This window comes from Ahaetulla prasina, chromosome 2, assembly GCF_028640845.1.
Source record: "Ahaetulla prasina isolate Xishuangbanna chromosome 2, ASM2864084v1, whole genome shotgun sequence".
In the NCBI taxonomy this organism is placed as follows: Eukaryota; Metazoa; Chordata; class Lepidosauria; order Squamata; family Colubridae; genus Ahaetulla; species Ahaetulla prasina.
In genome coordinates, this window is record NC_080540.1 from 287,250,372 (window position 1) to 287,265,839 (window position 15,468).

Here is a 15,468-nt window from a genome sequence, read left to right on the forward strand (position 1 = left end):
ATTAGTTTGAGACGTATTCCCTGACTCTCAAGGAGCTGCCTTCTGTGAGGTATTTCCAGTTCCTATCATATGTAGATATATACCTGTAATGATGGCTTGTTGGGCATCGTTCTTATGATTAAAACTACTTGAAACAGAAATTACAGAAGGTCATGGGAGAAATGGCTTTCATCTTTTTCCTCTCCATCCTTACTTTCAACACAATCATTTAATTGATGTATCTTATTACATTATTAAAAGGTAAAGGTTCCCCTCGCACATATGTGCTAGTCGTTCCCGACTCTAGGGGGCAATGCTCATCTCCATTTCAAAGCTGAAGAGCCAGCACTGTCCAAAGACGTCTCTGTGGTCATGTGTCCGGCATGACTAAATGCCAAAGGCGCACGGAACGCTGTTACCTTCCCACCAAAGGTGGTCCCTATTTTTCTACTTGCATTTTCTACATGCTTTCAAACTGCTAGGTTGGCAGAAGCTGGGACAAGTAATGGGAGCTCACCCAGTTACGCGGCACTAGGGATTCGAACTGCTGAACTGCCAACCATTCGATCAACAAACTCGGCGTCTTAGCCACTAAGCCGCCGTGTACATTATTAGCCAAGTGCTAACTTTGAAAGCTCACCTTGCTCTATGACCATTAAAAAAAAAACAAATTTGCTGGAATCATTTTACAATTGAGATTGATGCTGTTGAACTGGTTTCACAAGGTGTTATATAACAAGCACTGATAATTACCACTATCTGAAAATAATCACTAGGAATGACAACTTCTCCGTTCTTGATCCATTGTACTGTAGGGGCTGGTTTTCCGGAGACAGCACATTCAAACTCGATGTCCATACTTTCATAGGCATAGAGATTTGAAGGGTGAGTGATAAACCACGGAGGAACTGCAAGAACAAAGAGAAAGAGAGATCAGAAGTCAAGGCGGGAAGGAAAGCTGTTATCAGAAAACCGATATGCAATTATTTATCTGTGACAAATCCTCAGCTATCAGACGAAACCTAGTCAGTAGATCAAAATTGGATGGTTAAGGTATTGGCCTAATAACCAGGAGGCTATGAGTTCCAGTCCTGCCTTAGACAAAAAAGCTAGCTAGGTAACTTTGAGCCAAACACCAAGAGAAGATGAGTTACGATGTCACTTTAGGCATGAAAACTGGCCGGGTAACTTTGGGCAAATAGGAGAACATTAGTTCTAGTCCCACTTTAGACATTAAAGCTGATTGGGTGACTTTGGACCAATCAGCAAGAGACTGTGAGTTCTAGTCCCACCTTAGATAGGAAAGCTGGCTGGGTGACTTTGGACCAGTCGCTCTCTCTTGGCCCAACCCACCTTTCAGGGTTGTTGTAGGAAAAAATAGGAGAAGGGAGGAATATTGGGTATGTTCACCCCCTTGAGTTATTTATAAAAATAATAAAGGCAAGATATAAATAAATAAGTAAATAAATAAATAAAAATATACCATCCAGTTCCAAAGTATTATGATAGATAGTCTTTTACTTAACCTGTGATTGGCTTTACAAAATAAACTAGTATGAGCAACAATTTTCCAAGCCTGCAGGAAGAAGATGTAAGCCAAATGATCTTTTCAGAGGACAAATTCTTATTAAGCTGGCAATTATCTGTTGTCTTGTATTACTATAATGTATTAACACTTTTCCTGTATAGTATGTGATATGCTAATTTAATTTAATTTCATCATTATCATAATACTAGTTATAGTATGATAGAAATTTGCAATTCAAGAGAAACTGCTAATAACATCACATTTCTAATGAGTTTTTCTATCATCAAAAAAGACGGGAGGTGGAGGGAATCGGTCCTGTTCGTCAGCTTTCAACAAGGGAACAATATTCATTATTTTGAATATTCATAGCTGCAAGAAAGCCAGATTAGATTTTTAATTTTCAGGATAGCATCCACGGCTTGTTTTTTGACATGGAAAATGCAATTGTGTTTCTGAAGCAGCCATGCGTAATGTCTGAATAATACGGTTTTTACAGTTGTATCAATACAAGGAGGAATTATCTAATAGAATATGCATGTATAACTAATACTGAGTTCTTTGGGTTGCAAAATTATCAGACCTATAGATTGTTATATTTATTTTACCCTTATAGATATCTAAAGAGGCAGTTTGGGGTAGTGGTTATAGCAGAGGTAGGGAACAATGGCCCCTTTATGACTGAGCATGGCTGGCTCAGGAATTCTGGGAGTTGAAGTCCACTAGTTATAAAAGGGCCATTAAAGCATCACGCCCAAAACTGGGATGAGGTAAATAACCATCAACCCAAAGGACTTTTATGAAATATGTAAGCCAAGGAAGAAACATATGTCTATTTAAAAATATACATCCTTGGTCTTCAGCAATTCTATATTAAAACAACCATATCAAAGCTAACAACTTTAAAATAACACATGTCTCATTTAGCAACAGAAATGTTAGGCTCAATTGTGGTCATACGTCGAGGACTACCTGTACCAAGTTAAAAATAGGCATGTCAGAACAAGGTAGTGTAGCAGTAATTCTCCAAAATATCTCTGGATGTTGTTGGAATCAATTGTTACAAAATTGTAAAGGAAAAAGAATAAAGGAAAAAGAGCTTGGAACATTTCTTTTATCATACAGCTTTGAAAAAAATTGTGTATATCTTTGATAATGTTAAACAGTTATCAAAGTTAAACGAAGCAATGTCATTTTTCAAAGAGGAATAATACAAAAAGATGAATAAAAATAACCAATAATGATATTAACTTGATATTAAGCCTGACTAGGTGGCTCAGTGGCTAAGACACTGAGCTTGTCGATCAGAAAGCTCAGCAGTTTGGTGGTTCGAATCCCTAGTACCCCTAGCGTGAGCAGAGGGTTGGCCTAGATGATCTCCAAAGTCCCTTCCAATTCTGTTACTGTTAAGTCTGTTAACTTCCCAGGCTTGTATCCTGGTTGATGTGCTGGGAGTTCAACTCCCATTCTTCCCCAAACAACATGATACAACAGCTGTAGAATTATAAGAGCCAATTTATTTGTAGGGTACTAGATTTTACAAACCTGAAGAGGAATGCAATATAGGAGATCAAAGAATTTTTGTAATCAATTCCTAGCTGTTCAAAGGAGATAGTAATAAATTATTTCAAAAGAGAACGGTGTTCAATTTCCTTCTTCTGCCAATATACCACTGACAATGAAACATTACTGGGTGACTTCAAAAAAAACCATTTTCTTTTTATTTTCTGAAAACTCTTTTTCTCCATATTGGTATCTCATTCTACTTTGTGACAAGAGCTCAGATGCCAAGAAATGAAATTCTGTATCAAAGACATGCAAGTATTCAAGCTTACAATGAACAATGCCAAGAATGTCCTATAATGAGCCCACAAAAGTACCTCAGCAGCCAATTGTAAGATTACTGGCAAAGGAGCTAGTTGTGGAAAGTGCATGACCAGGTGACTTCACCGTTTTCTCAAAATGTCTTCTTTGGAAATGACATCCTCTTTCAGTCAGCAGAGGGTAAAGCCAGGGGAAGGCAGACAGCATTTGCTCTTTTCAAATGCATTGAGATTTATTGCGGTTATTCCCAAGACTAGCACGACTGTCACCTAGCTCTTGAAGAGACAGTTGGGGAAATGAGAAGTTAGGAAATAGTCTGGTCAACTGATGAGCACTGGAACTAGGAAATTGTGCTGTGATGGGGAGGGAGGGAGGGAGGGAAGGATGAAAGGAAGGAAGGAGAGAGAGAGAGAGAGAGAGAGAGAGAGAGAGAAGAGGAAAAGAGGGTTATCACAGGAAAGGGGTTGAAAATCCAACTTCAGTTTGTACATTGTTGGAGACCTTGATCTCTGGCTGCTGTTCCTAAATGCCAAATCTAATGTGGTAAGCGCCATTCTAATCCAAATTTTAAACTCAGAATAGAATAGAATAGAATAGAATAGAATAGAATAGAATAGAATAGAATAGAAGACTTTTTTATTGGCCAAGTGTGATTGGACACACAAGGAATTTGTCTTGGTGCATACGCTCTCAGGGTACATAAAAGAAAAGATATGTTCATCAAGAATTCTAAGGTACAACACTTAATGATAGTCATAGGGTACAAATAAGCAAGCTTAAGTAAAGACAGCATGTATGATCAAAATTTGAGTGAGTAAGGAAAAGGGGTGTCTGTCTGGGAGTTATGCTCACTTGGCTTTAGGTATTACAACCACCTTGACCTCAATATACAGGCAGTGCACTGGGGCACTTCTCCATTAGGAAATTATGATTGTCATTAGAGCTAACTATTTCCAGAATAGCTGAAGTTTCCAAGTAGTCTTCAAGGAAGCCCACACCAGACAGGACCCAAGGTCTGGACTATGCAAAGAGGCTTCAGAAACAGCTCAACACATACAACAATCCAGGCACGAACAACATGAACAATAGTTGGCATTGTATGCAGGAATATTTGCACCATGTATGGGCTAGACCAGAGATCTCCAACCTTGGCAACCTTCAGACTTGAGGACTTCAACTCCCAGAATTCCCCAGCCAGTAAAACTTGAAGTCCACAAATCTTAAAGTTGACAAGGCTTGAGGCCCCTGGGCTAGACCATCCCAAGTTCAGATAAGAGATTCCATAGAAGTTCATAGAAAATAACAGGGGCTAAGATCCTGTGAGACTTCCAGATCCAGACAGACAGATAGTACTGACTAATCAACCAGGTAACCTGGTAGTAGGCAAGAATCAGAAGACATTGGTGGTGATTGATGTAACAGTACCAAATGACGGTAACATTGGGAAGGAGTAAGAGAAGCTGGAGAAGTATTAGGCCCTGAAGGATGAACTAGAGAGAATGTAGAATGTAAAAAGCCAAGGTGATCTCAATGGTAGTAGGAAGGAACACTTGGGGCTGTGACTCCTAAGCCAGGAGAGGGGCTCTAACAGATCTCGGGAATGACCATATAGTTCTCTATCCAGAACAGTGCAGTGCTAGGAATAGTTAAGATCCTGCACAGAACACTCAAACTCCCAGGCCTTTAGTACAGGACCCGAGTTTGAGGCAGACACATAGGAATGAGAAGGGATAAGCACTTAGACTTATATACCGCTTCATAGTGCTTTACAGCTGTCTCTAAGTGGTTTACAAAGTCAGCATATTGGCTCCTAAAATCTGGGTCCTCGTATTACCGACCTCAGAAAGATGGAAGGCTAATTCAACCCTGAGCTAGTCAGGATCAAACTCCTGGCAGTGAGCAGAGTCAGCCTGCAAAACCATATTCTAACCACTGTGCCATCATGGCTCTTATATAGCAATAGCATTTAGATTTATTTACTGCTTCACAGTTCTTTACAGCCCCCTCTAAGCAGTTTACAGCATCAACATATTGCCCTCAGCAATCTGGGTCCTCATTTTACCCACCTCGGAAGGATGGAAGGCTGAGTCAACCTTGAACTTATATAGTAAATATAAATATGGTATGTATGTATGTATTGGAAATATATATATATATTTCTATTGGAAATATAGGAAAAGACTCTATTTGAATTTTCACATGGATTTTAATTTTAACTACCGACAACCTCTCTTATAATTCTTGATTCAGAAGTAGATAGAAGAATCACAAATCTAGGAGGGGAATGAAAACAAGTAAGTTTAAACCCAATCAATGTTCATGATTTATTTTTCATCAAGGTTTTGTCCAAAGGATACCCCAAACAGCAAACCTAAGAAGGAATAGAAATCATAATGTACAGCTGGAATTTTATAACTTGCATGATGCAGCTCTGAGATAGAGAAGAAGAAGAAGAAGAAAAAAATCTCTGGGGGTAGAAGCTGAAATTAAAATAAATGTGGAAATATTAAAAAGAAGGATCACAGCTGAACTAGTCTACTTTCTTCCTATCCTGTCAATTTGTTGCTCTAGGGAGTAGATAACCTTTGTTCTCAGCTCTAAAAGTTAAGTGCAAAAAGATGAAAGGGAATCAGACTAAGCCTTGCAGTTATAGGCACTCCATTATATTACTACCCTCCCTGTTTTTATGAGATGGTACCATTTCGATCAAATGTGAAGCAATCATCAAATTCTAATTTGATTACTAGTAAAGCAAGGAACCCAACTTCACCGGTTAGAAACATATTGCTCTTTTTCATATGTTGTTCACAATAGCATAAGCCCTGCGGCAGTTTGAAATAAACCATATTCAGACCTTATTGATGGTCCTATGCATTTGTTCATCTCTTATTTTTCATTATTATTTTAGAAGAACCGCAAGGCTGCCAAGAGGATTCTCTCCGGGGCCAGCCCTGCATCTCTAGAATCCATGAATTACTCTGTTTCTCTTCTTTATCTCCCAAGATTGTGGCATTAAGCCCAAACACAGAGTCAGCATTGTCCTATGCTGTGAAGTACAATTTCCGAATGTCTACGGAGATACTCAGTCATCCAGATCATGGTTGTGTCGAAGGTGCTTTTTCAAAAGGTAACTGGACTATGTTTTTACCAGTGGTGGGTTTCAAATTTTTTTACTACCGGTTCTGTGGGTGTGGCTTGGTAGGCGTGGCATGGCTTGGTGGGCGTGGTTTGGTGGGAGTGACAGGGGAAGGATACTGTAAAATCTCAATTTCCTCCCAATCAGCTGGGAAATGGGAGGCAGAGAATAGATGGGGGCGGGGCCAGTCAAATTTTTTACTACCGGTTCTCTGAACTACTCAGAATTTCTACTACTGGTTCTCCAGAACTGGTCAGAACCTGCTGAAACCCAACCCTGGTTTTTACCTTGAGGAAAATGTTTCGCTTCTCATCCAAGAAGCTTCTTCAGTTTTAATCCCCTTCAGTCATTTAGAATTGAAGAAGCTTCTTGGATGAGAAGCGCAATGTCTTTCTCAAGGAAGCAATATAGTCAGTTGCCTTTTGAAAAAGCACCTTTGATACAATTTTGTCTATATAGCACCTTTGCCTCTATCGGTTGACTTTCTCTGAACATGTGAATCTTTCTCAAGTGCTCATGTTGCCAGTGACATCATGACTAAATTCATACATTCATACAGACTTCAGAGGATAATTAGAACTGCAGAAAAATAATTGCTACCAACCTGCCTTCCATTGAGGACCTGTATACTGCACGAATCAAGAAGAGGGCCCTGAAAATATTTGCAGATCCCTCACATCCTGGACATAAACTGTTTCAGCTCCTACCCTCAAAACGACAATATGAGCACTGCACACCAGAACAACTAGACACAAGAACAGTTTTTTTCCCGAAGGCCATCACTCTGCTAAACAAATAATTCCCTCAACACTGTCAGACTATTTACTGAATCTGCACTACTATTAATCTTCTCATCGTTCCCATCACCAATCTCTTTCCATTTATGACTGTATGACTATAACTTTGTTGCTGGTAATCCTTATGATTTATATTGATATATTGACCATCATTTGTGTTGTAAATGTTGTACCTTGATGAACGTATTTTTTCTTTTATGTACACTGAGAGCATATGCACCAAGACAAATTCCTTGTGTGTCCAATCACACTTGGCCAATAAATTCTATTCTGTTCTGTTCTATACATCAAGTCATGTTTTATTTATCATGGCTTAGTAAATAAACCAGTTGGCTATTATTTATTATCTATCTATCTATCTATCTATCTATCTATCTATCTATCTATCTATCTATCTATCTATCTATCTATCTATCTATCTAATGTTTTCGTATTATATTATATTATATTATATTATATTATATTATATTATATTATATTATATTATATTATATTATATTATATTATATTATATTATATTATATTATATTATATTATATTATATTATATTATATTATATTATATTATTTTATTTTATTTTAGTCTAGTGAAGAGAAGGACCAGGGGAGACATGATAGCCATCTTCCAATATCTGAGGGGCTGCCACAGAGAGGAGGGGGTCAAGCTGTTTTCCAAAGCACCTGAAGGCCAGACAAGAAATAATGGATGGAAACTGACCAAGGAGAGATTCAACCTAGAAATGAGGAGGAACTTTCTGACAGTGAGAACAATCAACCAGTGGAACAGAAGTTGCCTTCGGAAATTGTGGGAGCTTCATCACTTGAGACTTTCAAGAAAAAGCCATTTCTCTGCCATTTGTCAGAAATGGTATGGGATCTCCTGCTTGAGCAGGGGGTTGGACTAGATGACCTATTAGGCCCCTTCCAACTCTGTTAATCTGTTAAATCTGTTTGCCACCCATCTCATCCCAAGTGGATTCTGGGTGGCTTACAACGTTAAGCTGAAACCATAAATATATAAAATCACATTAAAATTACGATAAAATATACTCCATATTCTTTTACATTTTGTTTGTATCGATTTTGTAACTGAAGATAGGATAAACTACAGCAATTAGAAAAATTTTTTACTAGGGCCAGACAAAAAAAATATTACCCAAATTTATAAATACTTGCTAGTAGTAGAATTGGAAGAAGAAGTAGTGAAAGGATGTATGATTGCACGGGGTCAAAATATTGGACACAATATAAATTTATCAGATTGGGAGAAAATATGGAACAGAAATTATAAACTAACAAAATCAGCAGCATACAAAGAAAATGCATATAAAATGTTTTACAGGTGGCACCTACCCCCTTCGAGACTAGCGAAAATGTATCCTAAAATGTCTCCCATATGCTGGAAATGTAAAAATAAAGAGGGAACATATTACCATATGTGGTGGTCCTGCCCCGAATCCCGTAAATATTGGTTAAAAATTAAAAAGTGGCTACAAGAAATCACGAATGAACAATTGGATCTAGAACCCGAACTCTTTTTATTGGGGATTTAAAAAAAAATATGTGAAGAGTATAAAATATTTAATACTACATATATTAACTGTTGCTAGGATGGCCTTCGCTCAATGTTGGAAACAGCCATGTGTGCCCACAGAGAGACTTATTATACAAAAGATTATGAATTGCGCAGAAATGGACAAATTAACTCTGAGTCTGAAGGATAAAGAGACATCAGTATTTTATGATATATGGGAACGGTGATATGGATGGATGGAAAGGAGATAGGAATATTTAGTTACTAAGTATAATCAATAGATAAAATAAGAACACTGTAATGTATCTTTAAGAGTTTTTGGAGGGAAATTTAGGCGGGAACTTGCACGTTCCTGATTGGTTAATGCACCGGAGAAAACTGTATATAAAGAGGGGTTTTGCCGGACGTTCTTTGCTGGGTTCACTATAAACTAAAGAGCTGTTGTCACTCATCTGGTCTCCTGTCTCGTTATTGCCCGAATCTAACACTGGCGACGAAGGTGGGATGTAGGCAGTGAGATCGGGAAAAAAGGCGCGAACCCAGCCAGTTTCAAGGACGGAGAGTAGCGATGTCCAGCTACACGCCGCCACCGCCATTCGACCCAGCAAAGGAGAAATGGGGGTCATACATGGCTCGTTTCGAGTGTTTCCTCGAAGCAAACGAACTACAAGGAGTTTCGGACAACAGGAAGCGGGCATACTTCCTGAGCCATTGCGGTCCAGAGGTCTTCGACACCGCAGAGTCGCTATCAGAGCCAACGCCGGTACAGTCGGTACCGTGGCAGACGCTGCAAACGGCACTTCGAGCGCATTACGCCCCAGTACCCTCAAAGTTCGTGCAACGGTTCGAGTTGAGGCAGAGGGTACAGCGAGAAGGCGAGTCGATAAGCGTGTACATGGCAGCGCTAAGAAAAGCCGCAAATCACTGTGAGTACCGAGATTTGGAGGACTCCTTACTCGAACAACTCATTTGCGGGGTAAGAGACATTCGATTACAACGCCGGCTGCTGTCCAAGAGCAACCTAACCCTGGCCCTAGCGCTGGACGAGGCTAGGGCTCATGAGATGTCGACCAAGGCGGCAGAAACTTTGCAAAAGCCGACAGCGCCAGGAGCTGGAGCAAAAGCAACTCCGGTCCACAACGAGGAAGTCCAGGCCGAGTCGGAAGGTGAGGAAGAGGAAGAGGCTTTCCACACCCAGAAGCCGGGGAAAGAGGACCGGAGTGAATGTATGAGCTGCGGGGGCCAACACCAACGACAACAATGCAAATTCAAGGACGCAACGTGTCGGCGGTGCGAAAAGAAGGGTCACATAGCGCAGGCCTGTCGAGCCCCCAACCTTCCGCCAAAATTCAAACCGACCAATCAGGCGCGGGAACCGCAAAGCGGCCCGGATTGGTCCATTCAAAAGGGCGGTTAAACCAGACTTCAGCAAGAGTAGCCCTAGCATCGACGCTGCTAGAGAAAAGATTTTACAAAGGTACACGTCGAAGGGTACCTTGCAAGATGGAGGTGGACACCGGCTCATCTATCACAATGATGTCATGGGACACCCTCAAGAGGGACTTGCCAGCCATCGCGAAGCGCAGGTTACAGTCCCAGCATATACGAGTTCAAGACTACCAAGGAAACCGAATTCCTGTGCGAGGGGGAACGTCAGTCCAAGTCAAGTATGGACAGTTCAAGAAAACCCTGCCAATCACCATAGTCGACGGAACCTTACCAAGTTTGCTTGGACTTGACTGGTTCCGGGCTTTGGGCATGGGAGTGACCGGGGTGTTCCGTAGTGAAATCGACCTCAAGAGTGAACTGCTGAAGGAGTTCGAGGACGTTTTTGAAGATGGCTTGGGCAAGTACGAGGGGACCCCTATTTCCTTCAATTTAGACCCCCAGGTTGCCCCCATCAGGTTGAAGGCTAGGAGGGTTCCATTCGCCCTAAAGCCCAAGATTGACCGGGAACTGGACAAACTAGTAAACCAGGGAATACTAGTGCCCGTTGATCACGCAAAATGGGAAACACCCATAGTCACCCCAGTCAAACCGGACGGGTCAGTCCGGATTTGTGCTGACTACAAGGCAACGTTAAACAAAGCATTGCAGAAGAGTGCATACCCCGTCTCAGTAGTGCAACACTTACTGCATTCATTGGAACAAGGGCAAGTTTTCGCCAAACTAGACTTGGCTCAAGCCTATCAGCAATTACCAGTAGATAGCAGCACAGCCGAAGCGCAAACCATTGTCACACACCGCGGCGCATTCAAATGCACCCGGCTCCAATTCGGGGTGAGTGTAGCCCCAGGGCTGTTCCAGAATCTAATGGAGCGACTATTACAGGGTCTACCCGGGGTGGTACCGTATTTTGACGATGTTTTGGTATCAGCCGAAAATCTAGTGGAACTAAGGGTACGACTTAGGAAAGTTTTGGGCATTTTCCGGTCTGCCGGGCTTAAAGTTAAGCTAAACAAATGCCAAATCGGGGTCGGATCCGTAGAATTCCTGGGCTACAGAATAGATAGGGAAGGATTCACCCCACAGAGAGCAGGGTGAGGGCCATCAGAAAGGCCCCAGCCCCAAAAAATAAAACGGAGTTGCAGGCATTTTTGGGTCTGGTCAACTTCTATGCGGTGTTTCTCAAGAACAAGGCGACAATAGCCGAACCGCTGCATAAGCTACTGGCTAAGAATGCCGTGGTCATGGGGAAAGTGGAAAATAGGGCATTTGAAGGGTAAAGAACCTATTGTCTAGTGATAGCCTCCTCATCCAATACAACGCACGTTGCCATTAGTCCTGGTCTGCGATGCATCCCCTACGGGTGGGGCTGTGCTCAGCCATAGGTTACCGAATGGAACAGAAGCCCCTATAGCATATTACTCCCGAACAATGTCTTGGCTGAAAGGAACTACAGCCAGCTGGATAGGGAGGCTTTGGCTATAGTCTCAGGGTGAAAAATTTCACGAATATGTATTCGGCCGAGACTTTGAAATTGTAACGGACCACAGACCCCTGTTGGGCCTGTTAGCGGGCGACCGCCCCATGCCCGTGGGACTGTCACCCAGACTAACTCGATGGACTATTTTCCTGGCGGGATACTCGGACAACCTGGTCCACCGCCCGGAAAGGAGATGGGGCATGCGGACGCTTTGAGCAGATGCCCGTTACCAGAGACTATTGAAGATCCAGCCCCAGGGATACCCGTCCTACTGATTGACTCTTGGGACGCTGGCCCTGTCACGTCCAAGGAAGTGGCAAGGGCGTCTTACAAGGACATTACCATAAGGACTGTGATTGGATGGGTGTTGAGGGGATGGCCCGCTGTGCCGGGTGAGCGTTTCAGGGACTTTGCGAAGAAACGGGAAGAATTATCTGTTCAAGGGGGGTGTCTGTTATGGGGGGATAGGATGGTTATTCCGGAAAAATTACGGGAAAAGGTACTAGAACTGTTGCATGTGGGCCACCCGGTAGCCATTTCTCTGCCATTTGTCAGAAATGGTTTGGGGTCTCCTGCTTGAGCAGGGGGTTGGACTAGATGACCTATTAGGCCCCTTCCAACTCTGTTAATCTGTTAAATCTGTTTGCCACCCATCTCATCCCAAGTGGACTCTGGGTGGCTTACAACGTTAAGCTGAAACCATAAATATATAAAATCACATTAAAATTACGATAAAATATACTCCATATTCTTTTACATCTTGTTTGTATCGATTTTGTAACTGAAGATAGGATAAATTACAGCAATTAGAAAAATTTTTACTAGGGCCAGACAAAAAAAATATTACCCAAATTTATAAATACTTGCTAGTAGTAGAATTGGAAGAAGAAGTAGTGAAAGGATGTATGATTGCACGGGGTCAAAATATTGGACACAATATAAATTTATCAGATTGGGAGAAAATATGGAACAGAAATTATAAACTAACAAAATCAGCAGCATACAAAGAAAATGCATATAAAATGTTTTACAGGTGGCACCTACCCCCTTCGAGACTAGCGAAAATGTATCCCAAAATGTCTCCCATATGCTGGAAATGTAAAAATAAAGAGGGAACATATTACCATATGTGGTGGTCCTGCCCCGAATCCCGTAAATATTGGTTAAAAATTAAAAAGTGGCTACAAGAAATCACGAATGAACAATTGGATCTAGAACCCAAACTTTTTTTATTGGAGATTTTTTTAAAAAAAATACGTGAAGAGTATAAAATATTTAATACTACATATATTAACTGCTGCTAGGATGGCCTTCGCTCAATGTTGGAAACAGCCATGTGTGCCCACAGAGAGACTTATTATACAAAAGATTATGAATTGTGCAGAAATGGACAAACTAACTCTGAGTCTGAAGGATAAAGAGACATCAGTATTTTATGGTATATGGGAATGGTGGTATGGATGGATGGAAAGGAGATAGGAATATTTAGTTACTAAGTATAATCAATAGATAAAATAAGAACACAAATATGTATAATTTAATGTTTGTCATTATTGCACGGATTATTGTTAGATGAAAAATACCACAAATAGCTGATAAATGATATAAGCTTTTCTTTTTCCTTTTTTCCTATGCTTTTAATGTAAAAAAGTTCAATAAAGTATATATATAAGGAAAATTACGATAAAATACAAGCTATGAATAACCATGGAGAGGAAGGGATATTTGAATAACACTCCAGGTTTGTAACTCATGCTTTACAAAGAACAGTGCCTGGATTCATACTATAAGATAAACCAGACATGTCCAGCCTGCAGCAAATGGGCCGCATGAGGCCCTGGACAGCTGGTCCTTCAAGATCGCAAACTTTTAACATTATTATGTGATTTTTCTATTTATCCATGTATGTATTTCATATGCAACCCACGATAATTCCTCTTCACTCAATGTTGTCCAGGCAAACAAAAATGTTGGAAAGTCCTGAGCTAAGCCCATTTGCAAGAAGCCACTGGTTTATAAACTTAAGTGACCCAAATGGGGATGTGTTTGGAGGGCTGCCAAGTATTTATTTATTTATGGGAGTGTGGAAAGGCATAACAGCTCAGCAAATAGCTGACCCAATCTACTGAATTGAGAAAGCTGAAGGAGAACAGTCACCCTATTGAAAATAAATATTGTCGAGAGAAAAGCAACTGATTTTCTTGCTGTTTTCACTAACTCTCTGAGTGCTGCTTCGATTTCAGTACTGAGGTTTTTAAAAGACTTGCCAACTGCTAAATTCAACAAGTCCTCATTAACAGGTAACTCTTTGGGGCTTTTATTGAAATACGTAAAAAATAATAATAAGTAAATTAATGCAAATTGTGCCATAGTTGTTTGATCTACTTTGCAGAAAGGGAAGCCATTTTGATCGAAGGACTAATTCAAGGCAAGGGAACAAGGAACTAGCCATGTTTGGGTATGTGTTTAACCAGCTTCTTCCTGATCCTGTGCTTGAAGCTATTCGCATGTCAGAGGCATCCTTAAAGAACATAGAATTGTAGAACTGGAAGAGACCTTGGAGGTCTTTTAGTCCAACACTGGTTCAAAGCAGGAGATCTTATGCCATTCTGGCCAAATTGTTGTCCAGACTATTTTTGAAAACCTCCTCTGATGGCCTCCAAGAGGAAAGAAAAAGAAAGCAAATGGGCAAATCAGAATAGTAAAAGAAGGAAGGGGAATAAAAATATTACTTGTGTATGTGTAATTTGAAGCCCCAGCTTCCTTTTTTACATTACTTTATAAGGTATATTATATAAGGTAATTTTACATTACCTTATGCCACCAGGTTTGAAATTTTGGGCTCAGACAATTTAGAACTTCGCCGTCTTCAGTCTGACTTAAGCATAGTACATAAAATCATCTGCTACAATGTCCTACCAGCCAATGAATACTTCAGCTTCAACCAAAACAATATAAGAGCACACCATAGATACAAACTCATGGTAAACCGATCCAAACTAGACTGCAGAAAATACAACTTCAGTAACAGAGTTGTCAATGCCTGGAATGCACTACTTGACTCCGTTGTTTCTTCCCCAAATCCCCAAAACTTTAACCTTAGACTGTCTACTGTAGACCTCATCCCATTCCTAAGAGATCTTTAAGGGGCGTGCATAAGCGCACCAGTGTGCCTACCATCCCTGTCCTAATGTTTTCTTTTATTTGTATCCTTTTCATGTATTTATAATTATGTTTATACTTGTATCTGTCATAAAATACATGCTTGATGAAATGAATGAATGAATGAATGAATGAATGTATGTGTGGGTCATATGACACCCATAAACATATGACACCCATAGACAACACAGTATCAACAGTAGAAACCTTTAAATTTCTAGGTTCTATCATATCGCAAGATCTAAAATGGACAGCTAACATCAAAAACATCATCAAAAAAGGACAACAAAGAATGTTCTTTCTGCGACAACTCAGTAAGCTCAAACTGCCCAAGGAGCTGCTGATTCAGTTCTACAGAGGAATTATTGAGTCTGTCATTTGCACCTCTATAACTGTCTGGTTCGGTTCTGCAACCCAACAAGAAAAACACAGACTTCAGAGGATAATTAGAACTGCAGAAAAAATAATTGCTACCAACCTGCCTTCCATTGAGGACCTGTATACTGCACGAATCAAGAAGAGGGCCGTGAAAATATTTACAGATCCCTCACATCCAGGACATAAACTGTTTCAACTCCTACCCTCA

General features: G+C 40.6%; 1 protein-coding gene across 1 annotated transcript in view; it reads right to left on the reverse strand.

Annotated features, from left to right (window-relative positions):
• The window catches only part of DCC (DCC netrin 1 receptor), a 926,782-nt gene that overhangs the window by 513,448 nt on the left and 397,866 nt on the right, over positions 1 to 15,468 (reverse strand). Inside the window, exon 6 of the mRNA XM_058168106.1 lies at positions 733 to 887. Within this exon, the coding sequence (XP_058024089.1) occupies positions 733 to 887 (155 nt within the window). The remainder of the gene's footprint in view (positions 1 to 732; positions 888 to 15,468) is intronic.